Consider the following 21798-nt stretch of genomic DNA (forward strand, 5'->3'; position numbering starts at 1 on the left):
TGGCAGTCTAGTGAAGCCTATGGATGTTTCCTCCGAAGAAAGAAGGAAATGATTGATTACAAAGATTAGTGAAAATTATGATATACTTTATTTTACTCTATCCAAATGCAGATCCTTGAAATATATTTGTGGGCCCAGGTTAGGAATCTCTTCTTTCTAGAAGAGAATATGGCTAGACAAAGCCTGGAGCTACACATAACTCGGGCCACTTCTGAACTGACAAATAGAATCATCTTAGAATGGTGGGTCTTTTTAGGTTTTTGCAAGGCAAATGGGGTTAAGTGGTTTGCCCAAGGCCCCACAGTTAGGTAATTATTAAGTGTCTGAGACCGGATTTGAACTCAGGTACTCCTGACTCCAAGGCCGGTGCTTTATCCACTGTGCCACCTAGCCACCCCAAAGAAATCTGTAACTGACTGTAATCAATTATAATTACCACTGCAATTGGACCAGCCAGAATGGTGGATCTTAAGAAAGACTTTAGAGATTCTCTTATTATGGATCCTTCATTGTATAGATAAGGACAATCAGGCTCATAGAGATGACTATCCAGCTAGTAGCCACAGACTAGAACTATGATCTCAGTCCCTTTTTCTGCCTGGGCTTCACTAACCCAGATCTTTTCCCACTTTAACCTGTGGAAGTAGAAAGGACAGCTTGCCCTCTCAGTCTTGTTTGAAGATCTGCTTCACTTTGCAGATGTCCCCCTGAAGCCTAGACTGTAGGACTGTGTCCCTTGTGATTTCACTGTCTCCCTGTCCAGATGTGAGTGCCCGGCATAGGTGAAATGCAGGGAACATGATGACTTCAGTACCAAAAGCTGGGAGTAAGCTCTGTGCCCTAGATCAGGACCATGTTTTATCATTTAAGCAGTCAACTCCAGGCAAAAGATCCCTATTGTGTTAGGGTCTTTTGTTGATAGCACTATCTGCCTTGCCATTATCTCTTAACTAACAAGGACTTCAAGAAACCTCTTAAGTTGGAATGTTGAACTGTTCCCATGACCTACAAAAGAACCAGAAATAGAGCAAGTCAAGGGAGGACATTTCTCCTTGAGCTGGTATTTTGCATCTCTCTGAGTGGTGATTTCTATTCTCTGAGGGGGAGTACAATGGAAAATCTGGACCCCTTCCCAGCTTCTCTGGAATAAGACCTTTCACAGTAGCTTCTTTTACTAGAAGGATGGTATGGTGTGATCAGAAGCCCCCACAAGCACATGTTACTACTGAAACACCTTGGAAAGAGGCATGGTCACTGCCCCAGCAGTCAGTTATCATCTCTTGCTACATTTCATCAATTCTAAAGTAATAAATAACCCATGATTTAGAGTTTATACAAAGCTCTTTTCTTATACTCCGCGCCCCCCCCCCCCAGGTAGGGAGGGACAATATTACTATCCCCCAAACTTAGGAAGTTTAAGCATATCACCATGAAATGACTAGAGGGGTAAGATTCAAGGCCTTCTGCTTCAGACCTCCTTCAGCTTGGGTTCTGAGGTGGGACTTGGTCTTAGCTCTAGAGGCTGCCTGGGTGATAAACCTTGGGATCCATCTGGAGCTTGGAGGCAGTGACACCTACTGGCTTCTTGTGGATGAAGTGATTTTGTCAGCATGGTAGGATCAGGAGTTCTCTGGCTTGAGGGGGCTCAGTTCTGACTTGCCAGCTCCACGCCACGTTGCCTCTGTTGGAGTCACCTGCTATAGAGGCAGCCAGCATCTCTCTAGCTGGTATTTCTGCTGTAGGCAGATGCCCAAAGATGCTGTATTATGGTGAGCCAGCACTAAACCTAACAGCCCTTCGATCATTCTGGCTTTGCAGACATCAGCCAGTGCCCAGTTCCATAGTCAAGCCCCACTGGACCCTGGTGAAGGCCAAGCTTGGCTCATTGGTAACTAAGGACCTCAGGTACCTGTTCAGTTATGCCCTAGCAAGAGCCAGGCTTTCCTTTTTTTTTTAATTTGGAGAAATTAGAACTTGGAAAAAGTTGCCAGGAAAAGTCAATCTTACATTGGCAGAATTAGGGTGGAGTTTGGAGCAGGGCATGTATTACATAATCTCTGTAAAGACATCCTGATTTGGTATCAGCACACTGGCTCCCCCCCTGTTGTGGGATAAAACACTGACCACTCCCTGTTCCCCCCTCTTCTCTCCAAAAATAGTGTACCTGAGCTTGAAGTTTAGGGTTACTTCCTTTTCCATCATATTTCACATGACTTATTCTGCGCTCTGGGAGTCTTAGGGAAACTACCTAGTTGATTCCAGCTTATTAAGAAAACAACATGAGGCCCTGATTCCAAAGACAGATGAGATAGTTTTAAAGATAGAAGGGACCTTAGGGGTCATCCAGTCCTATCTCTTCATTTTGTAGTTGAGAACCCCTCCTCAAGTGGTTAAATGACTTGTCTTTAGTGCCATAGTATTATGTGATAGAGCAGGGCTTTGAACCCACGCCCTCTAGCTGTTCTTCTGCTCACTCTATTCCTAACTCTCTATTTAGACTGCAGGCCAGTAGAGCAGGTCTAAGTTTCAGTGTCTCCCTCTCTCTCCTTCTGACACAGGAGAGCAGCATGTTGTCCTTGGAGCAGATGGGAGGCCTAGGAAAGCTATTAATGTAATCTCATTATGCTGAGCTTATCAGAGGGCAAGGTTGTATTTGATTATTCCAGAAATGGTCCAACTGCCTTTGTGACTAGAATAGGTAAGAAATTGATCTCAAGGGGTGACCCCCCCAAAAAAAAAGCAGCTTCAGACCCTGCTGGGACCACAGAATATTCCCATGACCATATCATGGAAGTGTTGGGGTTTATTGCTCAGTAATAGTATTTTAGAATCAAGGTTCTAGTCTGTCCTTTAGCTCTTATTAGCTACATGACCATCTCTCAGCTTCAGGGGTTCCTTATCTGTAAAATGGAGGTTCTTCACAAGGTTGGGAGAGGCAGATGAGAAGGTATGTAGGACACTTTTTCATGGTCCCTTGAGTAGAGTGATTGTTGCATGGTAGGTAGCAAAGTTGCCTCATCTACTCACCCTCTTCAGATTAGACTCCTAAAGTAAACACTCTTCCAACCACTAAATTAGCTGTGGAATCATAGCATCCTCACATACCCAAACTGAGAGGGACCACAGAGAGCCCCCCCCCATGCTTAGCAGGCTCAGATAGTGGGAACTTGCCTTATAGTCACACCATCAGTCAGCGGACTAACCTGGATTAGAACCCATATCTCCTGTTTGAGCCAGTGCTGGGTTTGTTATAGACTGTGGCATTCAGTGTTATTCTCTCACCTCCCCAGCCTCCACTAGCTAGGTGGCACAAAGGAAAGGGTGTCAGACCTCAGGCACTGCTCACTGGGTGGCCCTGGGCAAGTCATTGAACCGCTGTCTGTCTCAGTTTCTTCATCTGTGTAAAATGGGGGACATTGCACCTACCTTGCAGAGTTGTGAAGATCACATGAAATAATTGTAAAGTCATTGGCACAGTGTCAGGCACATGGTAAGTGCTTTATATACATAAAGTGATGTTATAACTAGAATTTAAAAAGTTTTTATATCCTTAATGGATGACTTAATGATTTACATATGAGATGAGAGACAACAAGAATTGAAGAGTCTTAAGGTTAAAGTAAACCATATTAAGGGATACAGGGGATTAGATGTTTAGGAGGCAAGTCAAGTTCTGCCATGGGAAATGAGTGTGTTGGGAGTGTTTTAATCAGTGTGTGTAAAAAGGTGAAGTGATTTGTTTACATCATTAGACAGGAAGACTCAATTTAGAAGTAGATGTACTTTCATTTTTAGAAGACTATATATTTTAAATTTTCACAACTTTAGATCCTGTCTCCATCTTTTCTGATAAGAAAATGGAGGTCCAGAGAGTAAAGTACTGTGATTTACCAACATCACACATGCAGTAATTGTTAAGCTTATATTTAAATGCTGGTCCTTACATTCCCCAGAGCAGTGATTTTGCCATTCATGTTCAGATTTATTTTTGCAGATGTGTCAGAAATTTTTATCCATTTTGTTCTATTTGTCCTATTAATTGAAGCAAAGACTTCTGAAGTCATTGTGAGATGACCCATTTCTAGTTCATCAAGTCACTCATGAATTAATTTAGGAGATGTTTTTGCCAGGATGTATTTGGACAGCAGTCCAAATACAGCAGTTACAAAAACTGCAACTAGATTTCGTATTCTTAGTATTTTTCCTTGGCCTATTATAATTAAATGACATAGCAGATTTTAAAATTTTTAACTGCTTTCAATATATATGCAAAGTATAGGACTTTAAAAGCAGGATCAGTCTGGGAATTTTCAAATACTGGGTTGAGAGTATTTTTTTTAATTCCTAAATAATTCTCTACTATAAAATTGTATCAGAAGGAAAATATGCTTCTGTGAGAATTGCTCCTCTTAAAAAAGCTAGATTATTACCAGTTTTGTATTCCTAAATGAATCCAAACTAACTTTTGTAAATTCATTAATGTGACCTTTAAAATTCTCTTTCTTGGCTAATTCCCCCTTAATCTTGATTGTGAACATCAGAAATATTATGAAAAGAAATGGTTGCTGGCTGGTTATATTACAGCCAAATGCTTCAGTGGTAAAGGATTGAAAATACTGGCAATCAGTTCACAATGGGCCTTAAACTTTTCTATGCTATACTGTTTGGATTAGGGCTGCATAATTTGAAATTAAGAATTTCTGCTCTATCATAACTTAGATCTTTATTGTATCTTAAATATAGAATTATTTTGCTTTTGTAAAAATTAGTAAAATACCTTTAAACCTTTCATTTGGTCTTGTTTTTACTCAATAATTTGAATGAACCCCCCCCCCACATACACCCCCAATTGTAATTATTTGACATTTGGTAAGCTAGTTTCCAACATAGGAATAGAGGTTTTTAGAGAGCCTGGGTTAATAATAATCTAGGATTTTATTAGACTTCCTAAAGTAAGAACTGTCCTGTATTGTTTTGTTTTGTTTTTTTGTTTTCTAATCTGTTTTTTTTCTTGGATGTAGTGGATGGTTCTTAAATATTTATTGATTAAAAGTAGGGTGAGTATGGAGATGGAGTTGATTGTCTTTAAAATGAAAAAAGTTGATGTAAGATTTGAGGAAAGAGGCATATGTAGAGGCATGATGTCACTTGTTGGTTTTAGGTTCAATGAAATTCATCTGACCAGGATTTGGATTAGGCGAGAGCTCCTGAACCTTTTTGTATTCTAGACCCCTTGGGCAGTCTGATGAAGCCTGTGAGCTCTCTATCAGAATCATGTTTTTAAGTGCATTAAGACAAAATGCATAGAATTACACAAGAAACCAAATTTTATTTTCTTAGAGAAAATGAAAATGTAATTTTTTTCTCCCCAACCAAGTTCATGGACCCCCTGAAATCCATTCAGATACCCCTTGGGACCCCAAGCTAGATGAAATGATTCTTGAGTTTCTTTCCAACTCTAGGAATTTGTTCTTCTCTAGATCACTTGGAAAATGAATGGAAATCCTTGGAAAATTAGTGGTCGTGAAAGTTGTGATTTGTAAAAATGAAAGTCATTTCAGTTTAATAATTAGAAGGATTTGTAGGAAGCAATGGATTGGACAAGAATTTTGGCTAGATTGTGGTTTGAGTTGTCACTTTGACTCTAGATTGGTTAAATGTTCCCTAATGGTCAGCATAATTTTTGGACCTATTTGTTGCAAGATAATATTGATGGTCATAGATTACAAACTCCCAAAAGGTTGTCGCCATGTGACCTTGTTAAAGTATTTCGAGCACAGGGCTACTCCTTGGGGCTATTTTTCAGGTCCTATTGGAGAATTCATATTTGAACCCCCCTTTTCTAAGTTGGCATGAATGAGGGTGCTACAACTGCTTGGGGTAGAGTCTAGTCTCCAGCCCTCTCATCCCCAGGAAAAAACCAGGCACACTTTTGTTGGCATGGTTTCCTTTGACCCAACTTTGTCTTGTGCACATCTCTGTCCATTCCTCCAGTTCTGATCCCTGCTTCTTGTTTCTTTATATTCCCTCTATTACAGAGACAGGTAAGGGCATTGTTTATGCACTGAACGACCTCAGCAGCCCCGGCATGACCTCAGGGAACGGAAACTCTGCCTCCAGCATCACTGGCACTGCCCCCCAGAATGGTGAGAATAAACCACCACAGGCCATTGTGAAACCCCAAATCCTGACGCATGTTATCGAAGGGTTTGTGATCCAGGAGGGGGCGGAGCCTTTCCCGGTACGGACTACTTCTTTTCCCCTTTTTCAAAAAAAGTTTATTTTGGATGTGTATTATCATCAAAATTATTTTTTCAATAATTCCATGCAAAGTCCTGATTGTGCTAACCTTTCCTCCTCCCTTTGTACCATGTCTTAAAAGTCCATTTATTTCCAGGATCAAGTAAGTATTCACCCAGATACAGAATGGCTCAGTGAACATATATGAAATAGCAAGATCCCTTAGGAAATCCACACTGTTTCTGGTCAGAGAGGAATCACTGATGAATGCAACATGGTCAAACCTGTAAAAGGGAACTTTCTAGAAGTTGGGGCACAATATTGTTCTTTGGATTGGAACAATTTTTATCCCAGTGAGAATCAGGAGTATGACTATTATTACCTTAATGCTTAAATGTCTTCATCTGAACACATGAACTCAGATGGGAAAGCACATAGGTGATGAATTGAAGAGCAAGAGGAACCTTGTAGAAGCAAATTCTTAATATACTGCACTAGTGAGAAATTGAAACAATAGCCATATAATGTGATTGGGCAGCAGCTAATGGCAAGACGGTACAGAAGGATACTGGGGTCCCTGAAAGACCCTTCTCCAAAGAGATATTAGTGGAGACAATGAGATTGAGAGGACCTTCAGAAAGAAATGCTCTGTATAAGCAAGAAGTATGTGAAGGGCAGAACATGATCCAGTGGAAACTATGTTGAATTTGGAGTCAGGGCATAGATTCAAATCCTGTTTCTTTCACTGATGACCTGTTTGACCTTGGGCAAGTCGCCTGATCTCTCTGGGACTCAGTTTTCTCATCTGTAAAATGAAGGGACCGGATTGGATGACCTCTAAGGTCCCTTATCTATATCTTTGTCTCAACTACAGACCCCAAGATATAGGAGACTTTAGAAAAGTAGCTTCTTTAAACAAACAGACAACAACAAAACCAACTGGAGGATCTGGTTTGAGGGACTTCAGAACAGATAGTTCTACTTTATGTTTGCTCTACAGACTAAAGAAAGCAAAGAATGTTGTAGTACCCCTTCCATTTGTAAGAACTCTGATACCCAGAGATGTCAACCTGTTTTTTTTCACCATTTTCTCCTGTAGATCTGGAAGAGATAGATGATTAATAGTAGACATCCTGCATATAATCCTGAGATAGAGGAGCTGATACTTTGAAGGATGATAAAAGATATACATTTTGGAATCAGCTGCAAGGGATTGTAGACCAGGAAGTCTACATATATAAATGACCCAGCCTTAGACTACCCTACCCATTAAACCAGAATATTCTTCCTTAAACCTATCCTCACTTGAGAACACCTGATTCTGGAGACACTAGTTAAGGAAACTGTTTTCTAAGAGTAGAGCCAGAGAACACTATTTAACTGCCCTTTCTTTCCCTTGGATGTAGGCATTTGTATGATTTAACCATTTGTATGGTCACATTTTGAAGCCAGGTTCAGCAAAAATGAAGAATTGGGATTTGCATCCTAGCAACCCTCAGGGTTGTCTTATGGACCAGTGACTGGCTTTCCATTTTCTTTTCCCTCCCTTCTCCCTGACTTTTGGGAGCAGGGTGGCAGAGACCTGGGAAAAGAGTAATCATCAAGACAGCCCCTCTGAGCCCAGCTGATTGCCACAGTTTCTTTCTCTTACCACTTTTCAGTCTCATGTGCTGGTTAGTGCAAAGGAAAAGAGGAGCTTGTGCTCCATGTACACTTCTAAGAGCGGTCCTGTTCTTAGCATATCAAGCCAGTCATTTGTTTAAAATCAGGCTCTCTTGTTTGGTATTCTGCTTTGTGAGTTTTAGGACAGGATAATGCCAGTAGATAAGAAAACTGACATCACCTGAGCCTTGATACTCTGAGTATTGCAGAGACTGGCTGGTGTTTGGCACCAGAATACTTCCTGTATATTATTTTGATAAGGATAGAAACCATGATATGATTCTGAACTGTGGGCTCTCCTAATCCACCAGGTCCCCTGTCTCCTTTTCCTGTAGGTGGGACGCTCGTCCCTGCTGGTGGGGAACCTTAAGAAGAAGTATGCACAAGGGCTTTTGCCTGAGAAACTCCCACAGCAAGAGAACACCACCACCACTGATTCAGAAATGGAGGAGCCCTATCTGCAAGGTGAGGGTTTCAGACTTTGAGGCTAGTGATCTTCCTGACATCTTAGTGGGCAGCAGTGACTCATGAATACCTTGGCACGTTTTTCATGATGCCAAATAGGTAAACTTGGGGAACCAGGAGCCTCTATGTGTCAGCTTTGTGAGCTTTCAGTTTTAGGAGCCTATAGTCCTTTTCCAATTTCATCACTGGCCAATTCTGCTCTTGACCTGCCTGCTTTTCTCTTGTAAATTGTTGGGTATACTCTAGGAGCCTGAGTTAGCATGCTGGGAGGCATGCTGCTCCCAAGCTCATGACTCCAGTGGTCTGCTTTCCAGGACCAGAGTAGTCCCCCAGAATAGGGTGGTTGGATAGAGGTGGAAAAGGTCCTGAGGCAGGCAGCTCCTTTCCCTAGAAGCCATTGAAAAGGGTTCAGGCAGTATGGATGAGGGCCTGCATCAGAGCGGTGGCCATGTTAGAGGAGAGAAAGGGGCATATTGGGGAGATGTTGCAAAGATAGAATTGACTGGGTTTTACAACAGCTTGGATGCAGGTGGGGTGAAGAGTAAGGAATAAGGAGGATATGTGCTTTGTAAGCCTGGGTGATTGGGAGGATGCTAGTTTTCTCTTGACAATGATAAGAAGGGAACTGTCCTTCTCAGCTTCTGTTTGACACTTGGACCCACAGCACTTGTAAAAGAGACTCCGAGAGAGTGAATTCTTGGAGGGAATCACTGGCTAGTTCCAGCCAAAAAAAAGCCATTACCAAAAAGTGGCATAGCCTAATTCCTTGGGATTGCCTGTAGTGATGTAGCGAACTGTTGCTGGGTCTGCTAGCTATAGGGATTCGCTGAAGAGCATGGAGTGAGGAACCTGCTGGACAGGAAGGTGACCAAGAACTCAATATGTGCCTTTCAGAATCCAAAGAGGAGGGGACTCCCCTCAAACTCAAGTGTGAACTTTGTGGTCGAGTGGACTTTGCCTACAAGTTCAAACGTTCCAAACGCTTCTGTTCTATGGCTTGTGCCAAGAGGTGAGTGGCCTCAGCCCTGCTGCCCTGTCTTTACAGGGTCCTCCTTTCCCTAACTTGAGGCAGTTTGACTTCTGTTCTGAATCTTGATGCCCCAGATGGCTTTTCTGCCATCCCCATCCACCAGAGACCTTTTCTATCTTGAGTGGCTGACTTGCCTGCCTGAAAGTACACAATGGTTAGGATTTGGTTGCATCCAGTGAAAACTAGAATCTTAGGGGCCCAGATCCAGACCCAATCAAGGAGTATCCTAAGGTGCAGCTAGGTGGTGCAGTGGATAGAGCACCTGCCCTGGAGTCAGGAGGACCTAAGTTCAAATCCAGCCTCCGACACTTAATAATGACCTAGCTGTGTGGCCTTGGGCAAGCCACTTATAACCCCATTGCCTTGCAAAAACTTAAAAAAAAAAAAAAAAAAAAAAGAGTACCTCAGATACAGAGGGCAGGAAATAGCCTAGGCACATGTTCATTTTCTGCATGAGCTCCTTTCCTGAGGCTTTTCCTGAAATCACAGCCCTTCTTCCTAACTGCTTCCTGTGTTTAATTATATACCACCTCAGTGATAGTTGTAGGGAACTGCCTAATGCTTCCACTACCCCCTTGTGCCTCTAGGGCAGAGGTAGAAGTAGTAGTTTCTGTATTGAGGGTCATTGTGACCAGTGACTGGTAGGAGTCACTGACCCTCTTGTTAACCAGCTCCTTGACTAGAATTGGGTCATCTCAAGCCATGTCCAGGTACCCTGGCTCTGCCTTGGGAAGACCCAGCTGTACTTGACAGTAACCTCACCATCACCTCCCTTCAGAGTGTTCTCCATTTGGAAGCTGATGGATAGTTGATGTCCATCTATTCAATTCACCCAGAGGCCTTTACCCCTTTCTCTCTGGGCTTGGGCAGGTACAATGTGGGCTGTACCAAGCGTGTGGGACTCTTCCACTCAGACCGCAGCAAGCTGCAGAAACCAGGGGCTGCTCCCCACAACCGCCGACGGGCCAGCAAGGCGAGCCTGCCAGCGCTGCCCAAGGACGCCAAGAAGCAGGTGAGAGGGTGCCTTGGTCTGCCTCCTTTGCCATGTATTCTTCCATGAGAAGCCAAGCTCTGGCAGGCCGTTGTCTGGTGCAGTTGCACCACATCCTTCACTAGGCTCTCCAGCTGAGCCCCCTTTGAGCTGGGTGCCATGGCCACCCAGAACTTAGGATGTATGTGCGTCCATGCTGAATGATGTGGGCAAATACCAATCAGACCAGACATGAGGAGCACATGGCAGAGGCAGCATGGCACAGTGGAACACTACCTTTGAGGCCCAGCTCCTGTGCTGATGACCTAGATGGCCATGGGCAGGTCGCTTCCCCTCTCATCTGTGAGAATGAGACTGTTGGAGGCTCCCGGCCTTTCCTCAGGAGACTTTGCCTTGTCTCTTGCCTTGCTCAGGGCTGAACACTCTACCCCTGCCCTTTGAACCTTGACGTTCCTTCTCTTTGGGAGATTCCCCTTCACCTTGATTTCCCCCTTGCATGGACAGGTTGTCCAAGGAAGAACCTGCTTGGTGGTAGAAGAATTGGGAATTCCTGGAAGGTCCCGAAAGAGCCCTGTGATCTTGCTATTTCCCTTCCATCATCCCCCTTTCCAGGGTGGTTGGACACAAGTCCCTGTTCTCCCCAGGAGAGACCTTGCCATGCCCTAAAGTTCAAGTTCAACATTTGTTTCCCCAGCCTGCAGGGGCCGTGCCGCTCTCAGTCACAGCTGCTCTGCAGCTAACCCACAGCCAAGAAGACTCGAGTCGCTGCTCGGATAACTCAAGCTATGAGGAGCCCCTGTCCCCCATCTCTGCCAGCTCCTCCACCTCACGGCGGCGCCAGGGCCAGCGGGACCTGGAGCTCCCAGACATGCACATGAGGGACCTGGTGGGGGTTGGGCACCACTTCTTACCTAGTGAACCCACCAAATGGAATGTGGAAGATGTCTATGAGTTCATCCGTTCTCTGCCAGGTAGGAGCCCCAGAAGACCCCTTCTTCCCAAAACCCAGAGATCTCACAGCTGAGGGGCGGGGAGGGACTCCCTATTCTTGCTGGCTCTTGGCTGCTTTCATTTGTGTAGGAGGGAAGAAGGGAGGGGCATTCTGAAGCAGGTTGCTGCCCATGGAGGACAAACCCAACCACAACACATGAGAGCTGGTTCTTCAGAAAGATCCAGCCCCTTGCCCTCACTGTAGCAGGGAGAGACATGATGCTGCCATCACAGAGCTTGTATTCCTCGTGCCCCCACTCACCACCTTCTAACAGATTGGTCTTACCTTCCCAGGCTGCCAGGAGATTGCAGAAGAGTTTCGTGCCCAGGAGATCGATGGGCAGGCCCTGTTATTGCTCAAGGAAGACCATTTGATGAGTGCCATGAATATCAAGCTGGGGCCCGCTCTGAAGATCTATGCCCGCATCAGCATGCTCAAAGACTCCTAGGACCTGGCTTGGAAAAGACCCCTTCTCCTCTCCCTGGCAGCTCCTTGCACCCTAATGAGCAGAGCACAAGAAAACGATCCCGAGGGACATAGAGAAGGGGCTGTGAGCTCCTTCTCCTGGGCACAGCTGAGGAGGAGGGGCTCTTCCAGCCTCCTCACTGACCCTTGCATTTCTGCAGGAGAGAACAGAGGTAGGCAGGTGGCTGCAGAAGGTGGGGCATTGTGCTTGTAAATATTGGTAGCATCAGCTTCTTCTGAAGTCCCATGGCTCTAGCCCTGCTCTCTTCCCTGCCCACCCTAGCCCCCATCCTCACCCCTCAGAGGCACAAGCGGCCAGAGTTCCCCAACCCAAGTGGGATCACTGTCAAGGACAACCACCAGGCCTGGACAGACGCCAAGGCAGCCCTTGCCTACCTATTGCCCTAGTCTTCCCTCAGCTGGTTAACTCTTCACCAACTTCTCCCCCTTCAGCCTGATTCCCCCAGATCCAGGCACTGCTATGTCCAGGTGGAGAGAGAGAAGCTGGGCCTGTGTTGGCCATGCCTGCTGGCCCATATGCCTTAACGCTGTGTGTGTGAGACTGTGTGTGAGAGCCCAGACTGGCATATGGGCCGAGTTCCTTTTCTTCTGGCTTTATCCAGGTCTCCTCTTACTGCTTTATCCTGGACTCCACTCACCCTCAGGTGGAGCATGAGGAAGCCACAGCCTCGGCACAGAGGCTGGGAGGGTCTGTAAGAGGGAGGATTGGGGATTCTTCTTTCTGAACTTGAGGCCATCATGATGTGCTATGAATTGTTCCCATGAGCAGAATTAAGAAAAGGCCCTCTGCCAAAGGCCAGTGTGAAGGGCACGGCCTCCTCCATTAACACCACCCCCCAGCTGCAAGGCCTTGGGGACCCAGGGACTGTTGAGAAGGATTGCACAGCTTTTGTCTCCTGGTTGGCCTGAAAAGACCATCTCCTCACCTCCTCTGCCTATACCCCTTTGCCTCTAAAGCTTCCCAGCAACCGTTTGGGCCTCTTAAGAAGGTAGGGTGGGAAGGGAAAAGAGCTCCCCCTGCTTCTGACTTACCCAGCCTCATGCAGCCTGGGAAGGGGTTGGGGGAGAATGGAATTTTCCCTGAACAAAATGGGTACCTCCTTCACTACCCTCTAGGCAGGGTAGAAATGGAAAATGAAGGACTTTTTAGAGACCTTTTTTTTTTTAATTAAATAAATCTCTAAAACCTGCCTTTGCTGTCCCCTTACTCCTCCATGGGCTTCTGCCTTCAGTCTTGAATGGCATTGGTGAGGCTATCTAGGCTCTAGGCTCAAGACCCCCTGAGCCCTTGGCAGTAGAGGTGGTTGCCCCTATACTTCAACGTCATTGAAGATTAAGAGGCAAGAACTTCAGAAGAGTAAACAATGTGCACCATTAGAAAGAGGATCATAGTTTCTCTGGTAAAGATGGAATTTATTGCATATTTGTGTGTGTGTATATATACATATATATATATATATGCATATTATATATATATATATATATATGTATATATATATATGTATATATGCTGAGCTTGAGCTCTTAGATAAGCTAGTGAACTAGCTCCACTTCTCTCCCTCTTGCAACTTCCAGTTATGGGGGAATGGGGAGGAAAGGATTTGGGCTCAGAAGTCCTTGCTCCATTTTTCTAGCCAGATGACTCCTTTGGGCAAACCTGAGCCCACCTTCATAGGTACTATGTGAACAGAATAAAATACTTGAGAAATAAGAACAGTTAATGTAATTACTGAGGCAGGGAGCTCCTTCTACTCTTATTGCCTGAAACTCTCAGCATGTTTACTTTGGGGATAAGGCATTGTCTCTACTAAAATGTAACATGGTTTGTTTGCCTAGCTGAACCCCAGCAAAGGGTAGATATGGTCACAAGGCTGGCAGATTCTGTTGGGAGGATTACAAAAACTTCAGGGATATGGACCACCGCCCTCAGAAGGCATACTTAGGAGTTTGGGAAGAGATTGCCATAGTGGGGAGAATATCAGTCTAAGAGGATGGAGATGCTAAAAATAAATGGTGTCAGGCCAATCCTGACCATAGGAAACCCTAATGGCTCCAGCAATATGAATGAGGAGAGGTCAAGGGGTGTCAAACCATTGACTTTAAACCCCTCCCTGAATTTTGATAAATGAATAGGATTTGAAAAATAAGAAAAAGACCCCAGTAATATTCTTGACCTACCTGAATACATTGAAAATCTGTGATTCTGTCAATCTTTATGATTTGCTATGGCTGAAAAAATGTCACTACTTAATGAGCTGAAAAAGTTCCTCTCATTGTCATCAATCCTGTAGTGATGAATCTCTTGAAATAAAAGACCAAGGCCAGGTATGTACTCAAACCTTTTCAGCTCGTGCTCTGGCAGCCTTTGACAACCTCAGTCACTTCCATTTTAACATGAGATTTTTAGAAAAATTTTTAGCATAGAAAATCATCATTCAGATAATTTAGATTTAGACCCACTTTTTTGTAATATGTTTTCTCTAGGGAATAATTAGGAGTGCAGAGTTTTCTTGGGGTTTCACCATAGGCAGTGGGAGCCCTACTTAAAGAAAAGATCACCCCTTACCAATGCACCCATGAGGACCTGGCAGTCAGCCTGCCCATAACAAGAGAAGAGCACCCTAATATAATACTGGCTTGAGCAGCTGTTCTCAGGGCAAACAAGGGGTGATGATTTCACTGAGAAAAGGGGCGTTGATGAAGATGGCTGTTCAAATGGGATCTCAAAGGACAGATACGTGTCTCTCCAAGGGAAGAGAGGGATTGGTGTGCCCAAGATTGGCCCATGACTCCAAGGAGAAGGTGGTGCTCCTTAAGTAGAAAAGAGAGGCTAGGAATAGGAAACTAATAGAAGATATTTGTACTTCCTCAGTTTGATGCAGAAGAAAGGAAATAAAGGACTTGGCTCTCTCCTGCTGCTTGGGTCAGGCCAGAATATGTGAAGGTGAATACAGAGATTGATTTCATTCATCTATGACACTGTATGGGTCAAGGAAAGCATTTTGAAGTTTGTTAGTAGTCAAAAAGGGTTCCCTCCCTTCATTTTCCAAAGTCCTAGGTTTCCTTCCTGAGGTAAGAACCCCTTTTCAGTCACTTAGACCTTGCTCTGGGAAGAGGAACACTAGTTCCCTGAGGAAAAGAGATTCCCAAAAACGAACGATGTTCAAATATTTGGGCAGCACTGAATGTTTACTACTGTCCCCTGCTCATTCCCCAGGACCCAGAGAGAGACTTCAGCGCTAATCCAGGTACAGTTGGCATGAAGCAGCTGTGCCAATGTGGAGTTAAGTGCTATTTCACAGTTGAAACAGAAGAATCCCACTCACTCACCCAGGAAGTATGGATTTAAGTTCATCTCCCTGACTCAGGGCCTGGTCTTTATCCACTGAGCCATACTGCTGTCTCTAAAAGACACTACTTTGGCCTGGGTGACAATAGAATGGAAGGGGAGTGGGTTGGGAGTTCAGGAGGCCAACTCTAGACCTGCCTCTACCCTCGCTAGCTGTGGGACCTTGGACAAGTCATTTCTTCTTTATGAACTGTTGTTACTTGTGTGGAATGAAAATTTGAACTAGATAATCTGAGATTTCTTAAATACTTGGGCAGTTTTAAGTTCCCCTTTCCCAATCCCCCCAGAGTGCCCACTGCCCTGCAGCTGACGCACAACCCAGGACTTGTATTTCATGGGGAGATACTCATTAGCTGTTTGGTCTGAGAATAAAGGGAATGGATCCAGATTTAGGACAGCTCTTCCTAGGAGGGCCACAGCTGCAGTAAGAGGAATAAAGCTACACAGAACAGGTAATCTAGATTCCTCTGCTTTAGCCTCTATTGTACTTACCACTGGTCTGCCCCTCCAGTCCAGCACCCACTTTAACCTCCCCATTTAGTAGTGCAAAGATCCCCTCATGGGAATCCTACCTCTTTCAGAGTAATTCTACTCACCCCCCCAATAAGCACCTGAGGAACTGTCACAGATCTTATTTATTTATTGAAAAGTACTTTTGTAGTATATGAGGTGCTTGATTTGGAGTCAGGAGAATTATGGGTTCAAATCCAACCTCCAGGAGGTTGTGGCCATGGGTGATTCACCAACAGCTCTGCTTCACCATTTGTAGAATGGGATAATTTTTATTTAGCCTAGCAGGGAGGACTTGGCTCAGACTAAAGGTGGTCAGAATTCGACTTGCCTCCAGCAAGTATTACTTGGCTGTGTGACCATGAACAAATCGTACCCTCTCAGTGCACCAAGAACTTAAGACTTTTCAGTTGCAGAGCAAGTGCCCATCTGCATTGGTACAGGCAATTTCTTTATGGAAGTTAAAAGTCCAGACCAAAAATCATCTACCACATGGAGCAGTTAAGGATCCAAGGAAAGAGAGATTAATGAATAAAACTACAAACCTTAAAAGTAGGCAACAGGCATGTACTGTGTTAGCCACTGTACTCAGGGCTTTACATGTACATCATTTTATCAACATTCCTGAGAGACTATTATTACTTCCATTTTACAAATAAACTGAGCCCAAGAGTTAAGTAATTGCCCAGTCTTGAGAGTATGTCTAAGATAGCATTTGAACTCATCTTCCTGATACCAAGTCCAGGTTCTATCCACTGTACTACCTGGTTGATTGATTGGTTCTTGTCCTTTATTGAAGAAGACCAAGACAACACACTATGTTAGAGACAAGTTATGGTGTGTCCGATTGTGGCTGATCAGACCAATACTAGCTCAAAAAGCTCTACCACAGGTTGGACACAAGTAGTCCATGAGAACACTTGGGTGGATTCTCTAAACTTGGGTTTATATGTGTATGTATATGTTGCTCTCCACAATGGACTGTTTTCCCAGGTACAAATTTGTCAGATGCCAGCTGGAAGAATCATTAAAATGTACCCTTTGCCTCCTATCTGTCCCTTTATCCAGTTCTCCCTACCTTGAATCTCTACCAAGACAGTTTCCTCTTTTTGCCTCAGTCCCTTGAATTTTGTGGGGGTTTTTTTCCCCAAGGCAGTTGGGTTAAGTGATTTGCCCAAGGTCACAAAGCTACATTATTAAGTGTCTGAGGCTGAATTTGAACTCAGGTCCTCCTGACTCCAGGGCCAGTGCTCTATCCACTGTGCCACCTAGCTGCCCTGGTCCCTTGAATTTTGAAAGAACAGTAGAGTAAATAAAAAAATAGGACTAGAAACAAGTGACGAGTTAGAATCACAGATCTTAGATACATAATAGCTATGTGAACATGACCAAGTTTATTTAAGTCCCAGAGCTTCAATTTCCCTATGTATGAAATAGAGGGATAATAATAGTATATCATCCACCTCACAGGGTCATTTTGAGGAAAACATTTGGCAAACTTTAAAAGGACCCTATATATGTGAGTTGTTAGTCACTAGGAAGTGGAGGAAATAGTGTCAAGATGTTGAAGTAAAAGGTCACAATTGCCAAATCTTCCCCCCCCCAAACCTCTTCAACAACTACAAAAAGCATGCCAGGTCAAATTCTGAGAAAAGTCTGAACACTGGAGTGGGAGCTGACCCAGCACAATACATTTGAAGTGGGCACAGATGCTGGCAGCAGCACCAGGCTGTGGGAGTGGCCTGAGTGATGAGGAATATAGCCCAGTGTTCAGGGATAGTACGGGGCTTGAAGATGTGGACAGAAAGAGATCCCAGGGGACCACTGGATAGCCCTGGGAGTAGCAACGTGTGCAATTTGGCAGCTGTTGCCCATTGCCAAGTTCTGAGTCATAGTTCCAAGGCAGTGGAGCAATCACAGTCATGAAAGAGCAGGGACCAGGATGAAAGTAACCAGCTCTCTCCCCAGATCACATTGTGCTAGAAGCATCAAAAACTTAAGAGTAGAACACAAGTACCGAAGATCATACCAGATGTTCCAACCCCAGAGATGAGGAGAGCTCACCTCTAACAAAGTCTATTGTCAAGTAGATTGGAAAAATTAACAAAGAACAAAAAGAAAATCCGACTATAAAAAAGCTGTTATAGGGACAGGGAAATTCAAGAAACAAAAATTGAGTAGACCAATGACTTTAAAACCTCTCTAAGCAAAATCTCAAAGAAAATGCAAAATGGACACAAGCCCAATGAGAATTCCTAAAAGAGCTAAACATTTCTAAAAAGAGAAGAAATTGGTTATTAAATATGAGGGCTAAAGGAAAAATAAGAAAATAAATGAGAGCCACACCAGAAAATTATGAAAAGGGAATTAACTTATTTTAAAGAGGCACCAAAAAGTACTGAAGATAAGTTGAACAGGAACCAATGTGAACATTGGAAGCTAAACAAATTCAAAAATCTAAAAAAAAAAAATAGAAGAAAATGTGAAGTATTTCATAGGGAAAACAACTGACCTGAAAAAAATAGATCAAGGAGAATAGTTTTTTGGGTTTTTTTTTGTTTTTTTTTTGTAATTTTAATTTTTTAAGATTTTATTTTTTATTTACACATTACTAAAATATTGTTTTAAGAGTAAACATAATACCCCCTCCCCCCATAAAAATATAAAACCTCATGAGGAATAAAGTAAAAGAAAGAAAAAGATGTGTTTCAGTCTGTGTTCTGATACCATCAACTCAACACCTGAGGGTGGATCACATTCTTATATTAAGTCCATCATAGAAGTTACTTCCATATTTTTCCACAGTTGCTGTTTTTGATTGTAACTCTCTCCATCCATTCCTCCCCACTACCATCTATTATATTTTTCTCTTTCCTTTCACTCTGTCCCTCTTCAAAGATGTACTGTGGGGCAACCAAGTGGCAAAGCGAACAGAGCACCAGCCCTGGGGCCAGGAGGCCCTAAGCCCACATCCCACACAAGAGACCCAGCAGCCACCCGGCCCCATAGTCTTGGACAGGCCACCCAATCCCAGCACCATGCAAAAAGTAAAAAAGAAAATGTGTTATATCTGACTACCCTCTTCTATGATCTACTGTCTTCTCTATCACCCACATCCCCCTCTCTTCCCCCTGTCCCCCTTCTCTCCCTTTTCCAAGGAGACATAGCTTAAAAATTATTGGTCTACCTGAAATCCATTAACAGAAAAGAATTTTTAAAAGTTTAATCAAGGAAAATTGCCCAGATATCTTAGAAACAGGACAAAGTTGAAATTGAAGGAATGCACTGATCATATCCTAAAAGAAATCCTCAAATAAAAAACTCCCAGAAAGATTATAGAACTCCTAGATCAAGGAGAAAATAAGTGTAAGCAGATGGAAATAATTCAGATATCACCGAGCCACAGAATAGCAGAAGATTTAGCAGCTACCACTATAAAAGAACAGAAGGTCCAGAAAGCAAAGGAGCTAGGATTACAACCTGTAAAATTGAATATAATGCTACTGGGTGGGGGTGAAATGGATGTAATAAGTGAACTCAAGCAATTTTAATGAAAATATCAGGGCTAAGGAGAAATTTTGACATTCAAATATAAGAATCAGAGGCATAAAAAGTAAACATGAGTGAAAATCATAAGCAACTAAACAAGGTTGAAGTGTTTACTTCACATACACTGTAACATTTCTAACAGTGGTATAATGTAACTATATATATCACAACCTCTAAGAACTGTCATCAGGGGAGTTAGAAGAATTCACGGACATACCTCTTGTGTTTATCTAAAAAAAAAAGGTGATGAGGGATTTATTGGGGAAGGGGGAGAAGAAGAATAGGGGAAACATCTCAAAAAAAGGCATACAAAGAAGAGTTCAGAAACTTGTGGGAGTAACAAAAAACACTTAAACATCATTTATCTGAACTAATTGAAGGAGGAATGAATAAATACACACACACACACATACATGCATATACACACCTAAGTATGAAAATTCATCTTACCCAATAGGGAAGTTAGAAGTAAAGGGGATAAGAGAAAGAAGGGGAAGAGATAAGGAGAATAGATTAAGGGAGGCAATGGTCAGATGAAAAACAGACCTATGAGAAGGGGGTAAAATAGAATAGAATGTAGGGAAATGCACAGTGGGCTTATAACTATCAATGTGAATGGGATGAACTCAAAATGAAAGAGGATAGCAAGCAATCTTAGAAATTAGAATCCAACAATATGTTGTTTAAAGAGACTTGAAACAAAGATACAGAGTTTAAACAACTTGAGCAGAATCTACTCTTCAGCTGAAGTAGAGTACTGGGTAAGTGGAAAGATACAGAGATACAGTGAAAGAGTTCGAGTTTGGAGGGTCAAAAAAAACCTAAGAATGAATCCTGTCTCTGTTATTACCTTTTGACCTGAGGGCAAATTAGTTCCCCTCCCTAGAGCTACAGTTTTCTCATCTGTAAGATAAGATGCCAGATTCTAAGGACCCTTTCAACACATATGAAGCATCACTTTCATCACAGAAGTAAGCACTAATCACTCCCATTCTGCTCTAACATATATAATCTCTTGTTCCTTTTCCCCCTAGCAGAGTAGAAAGAGCCTTGTTTCATTGTCAGAGCTGCTTTGGGAACTGACAAGTGGCTTAAGAGAGCATATATCTCAGCTTGATCCAGGGGAAACTCCCCTGTCTAAAAAATGGAAGAAGTTGCCATGAGGGGTAGTGAGAGACTTCCAGTTTAGCTGGTTGTCATCTGTCACTCACTATCAAGAAGATATACTCCTAGCTAGAAATTCAATTCAGCCATTTTGGAATTAGGCAAATGCAATAACTAAAATGTACATTCCTTTTGACTCAGATCCCATTATTATTCCCAAGGGGGAAATTGATGGGAGTTCCCACATAAAAGTGACAACTAACAACAAAAACAATATCTGACATTTAAGATTTAAATGGTTTAAGTGATTTGGGGTTTGTAAAAACTATATATGTGTCATTACATATATATGACATGTGTCAGAGGTGGGATTTGAACTCAGCTCATCTTGACAACAATTACAGCACTCTTACCCATTTTACCACCTAGTTATCTCCATATACATATATATATATATATATATATGTATACACACACACACACACACACACACACACACACACACACACACATAGTTTTTGCAAGGCAATGGGGTTAAGTGGCTTTCCCAAGGCCACACAGCTAGGTAATTATGAAGTGTCTGAGGCCAGGCTTGAACTCAGGTACTCCTGACTCCAGGGCCGGTGCTCTATCCACTAAGCCATCAAGCCACCCTGTTTCTCCATATATATTTAAAGTAACACCGTTTGTGATATTAAAGACAGAAACAAAACAGATGCACATTAATTGGGCTAAATAAATTGCATGTTACTGTACTGTTAGAAAAGACAAATATACTGAATATAGAGAAGAATGGAAAAATAATTTATGTGAATTGAGTGCAAAGTGAAGTAGCAGATCCAAGAAAATAATATATATGATATATATATCATAACTACAATAATGAAAATAGAAAGAATAATCAGAAAACAATTGAAAAGGAGTATTATGAAATTATCCAGAGGAAGCATGGACTCAAAAAAGAGAAATGAGAAGACATATCCTACACTTCTTTTTTCAGAGGTTAGAAGTCCATAGATGTTAAAGAAAACTGCATATATTTCTAGATGTTTTTGATGCATTAATCAGTTTTGCTGTCTTTTTTCTTTTAAAAAAACTTTCTTTTTTTGTTGTTATATGGTTGGCTCTCTGGAAGGGAGGAAGAAAAGCCTATACTGATAAAAATTTAGGCAGTATAAAATCAAAAGATGTCAATAATGAGAGAGAGAGAGAGGAGAGGTGGGGGAGAGAGGGGAGAGAGAGAGAGAGAGAGAGAGAGAGAGAGAGAGAGAGAGAGAGAGAGAGAGAGAGAGAGAGAGAGAGAGAGAGAGAGAAGAGAGAGACTCCTGTACTCCTGTGTGGAAATCCATGAACTAGAATTAGGCACATTATGTAGACCATTTTAGTAAGGAGCAATGGAAGGAGAAACAAAAGAGAGATTG

General features: G+C 42.9%; 1 protein-coding gene across 16 annotated transcripts in view; it reads left to right on the plus strand.

The window, feature by feature from the left end:
• PHC2 (polyhomeotic homolog 2) overlaps window positions 1-13055 on the plus strand; it is a 145837-nt gene extending 132782 nt beyond the window's left edge. For all 16 annotated transcript variants that reach the window (XM_074217840.1, XM_074217845.1, XM_074217842.1 and 13 more), the window contains 6 exons: window positions 6039-6241; window positions 8238-8367; window positions 9262-9376; window positions 10268-10409; window positions 11083-11359; window positions 11673-13055. In XM_074217840.1, the coding sequence (XP_074073941.1) occupies window positions 6039-6241; window positions 8238-8367; window positions 9262-9376; window positions 10268-10409; window positions 11083-11359; window positions 11673-11827 (1022 nt within the window). In that variant the 3' untranslated portion in view covers window positions 11828-13055. The remainder of the gene's footprint in view (window positions 1-6038; window positions 6242-8237; window positions 8368-9261; window positions 9377-10267; window positions 10410-11082; window positions 11360-11672) is intronic.
• Window positions 13056-21798: the final 8743 nt, after the last annotated feature.

This window comes from Macrotis lagotis, chromosome 1 (assembly GCF_037893015.1).
Source record: "Macrotis lagotis isolate mMagLag1 chromosome 1, bilby.v1.9.chrom.fasta, whole genome shotgun sequence".
NCBI classification, from domain to species: domain Eukaryota; kingdom Metazoa; phylum Chordata; class Mammalia; order Peramelemorphia; family Peramelidae; genus Macrotis; species Macrotis lagotis.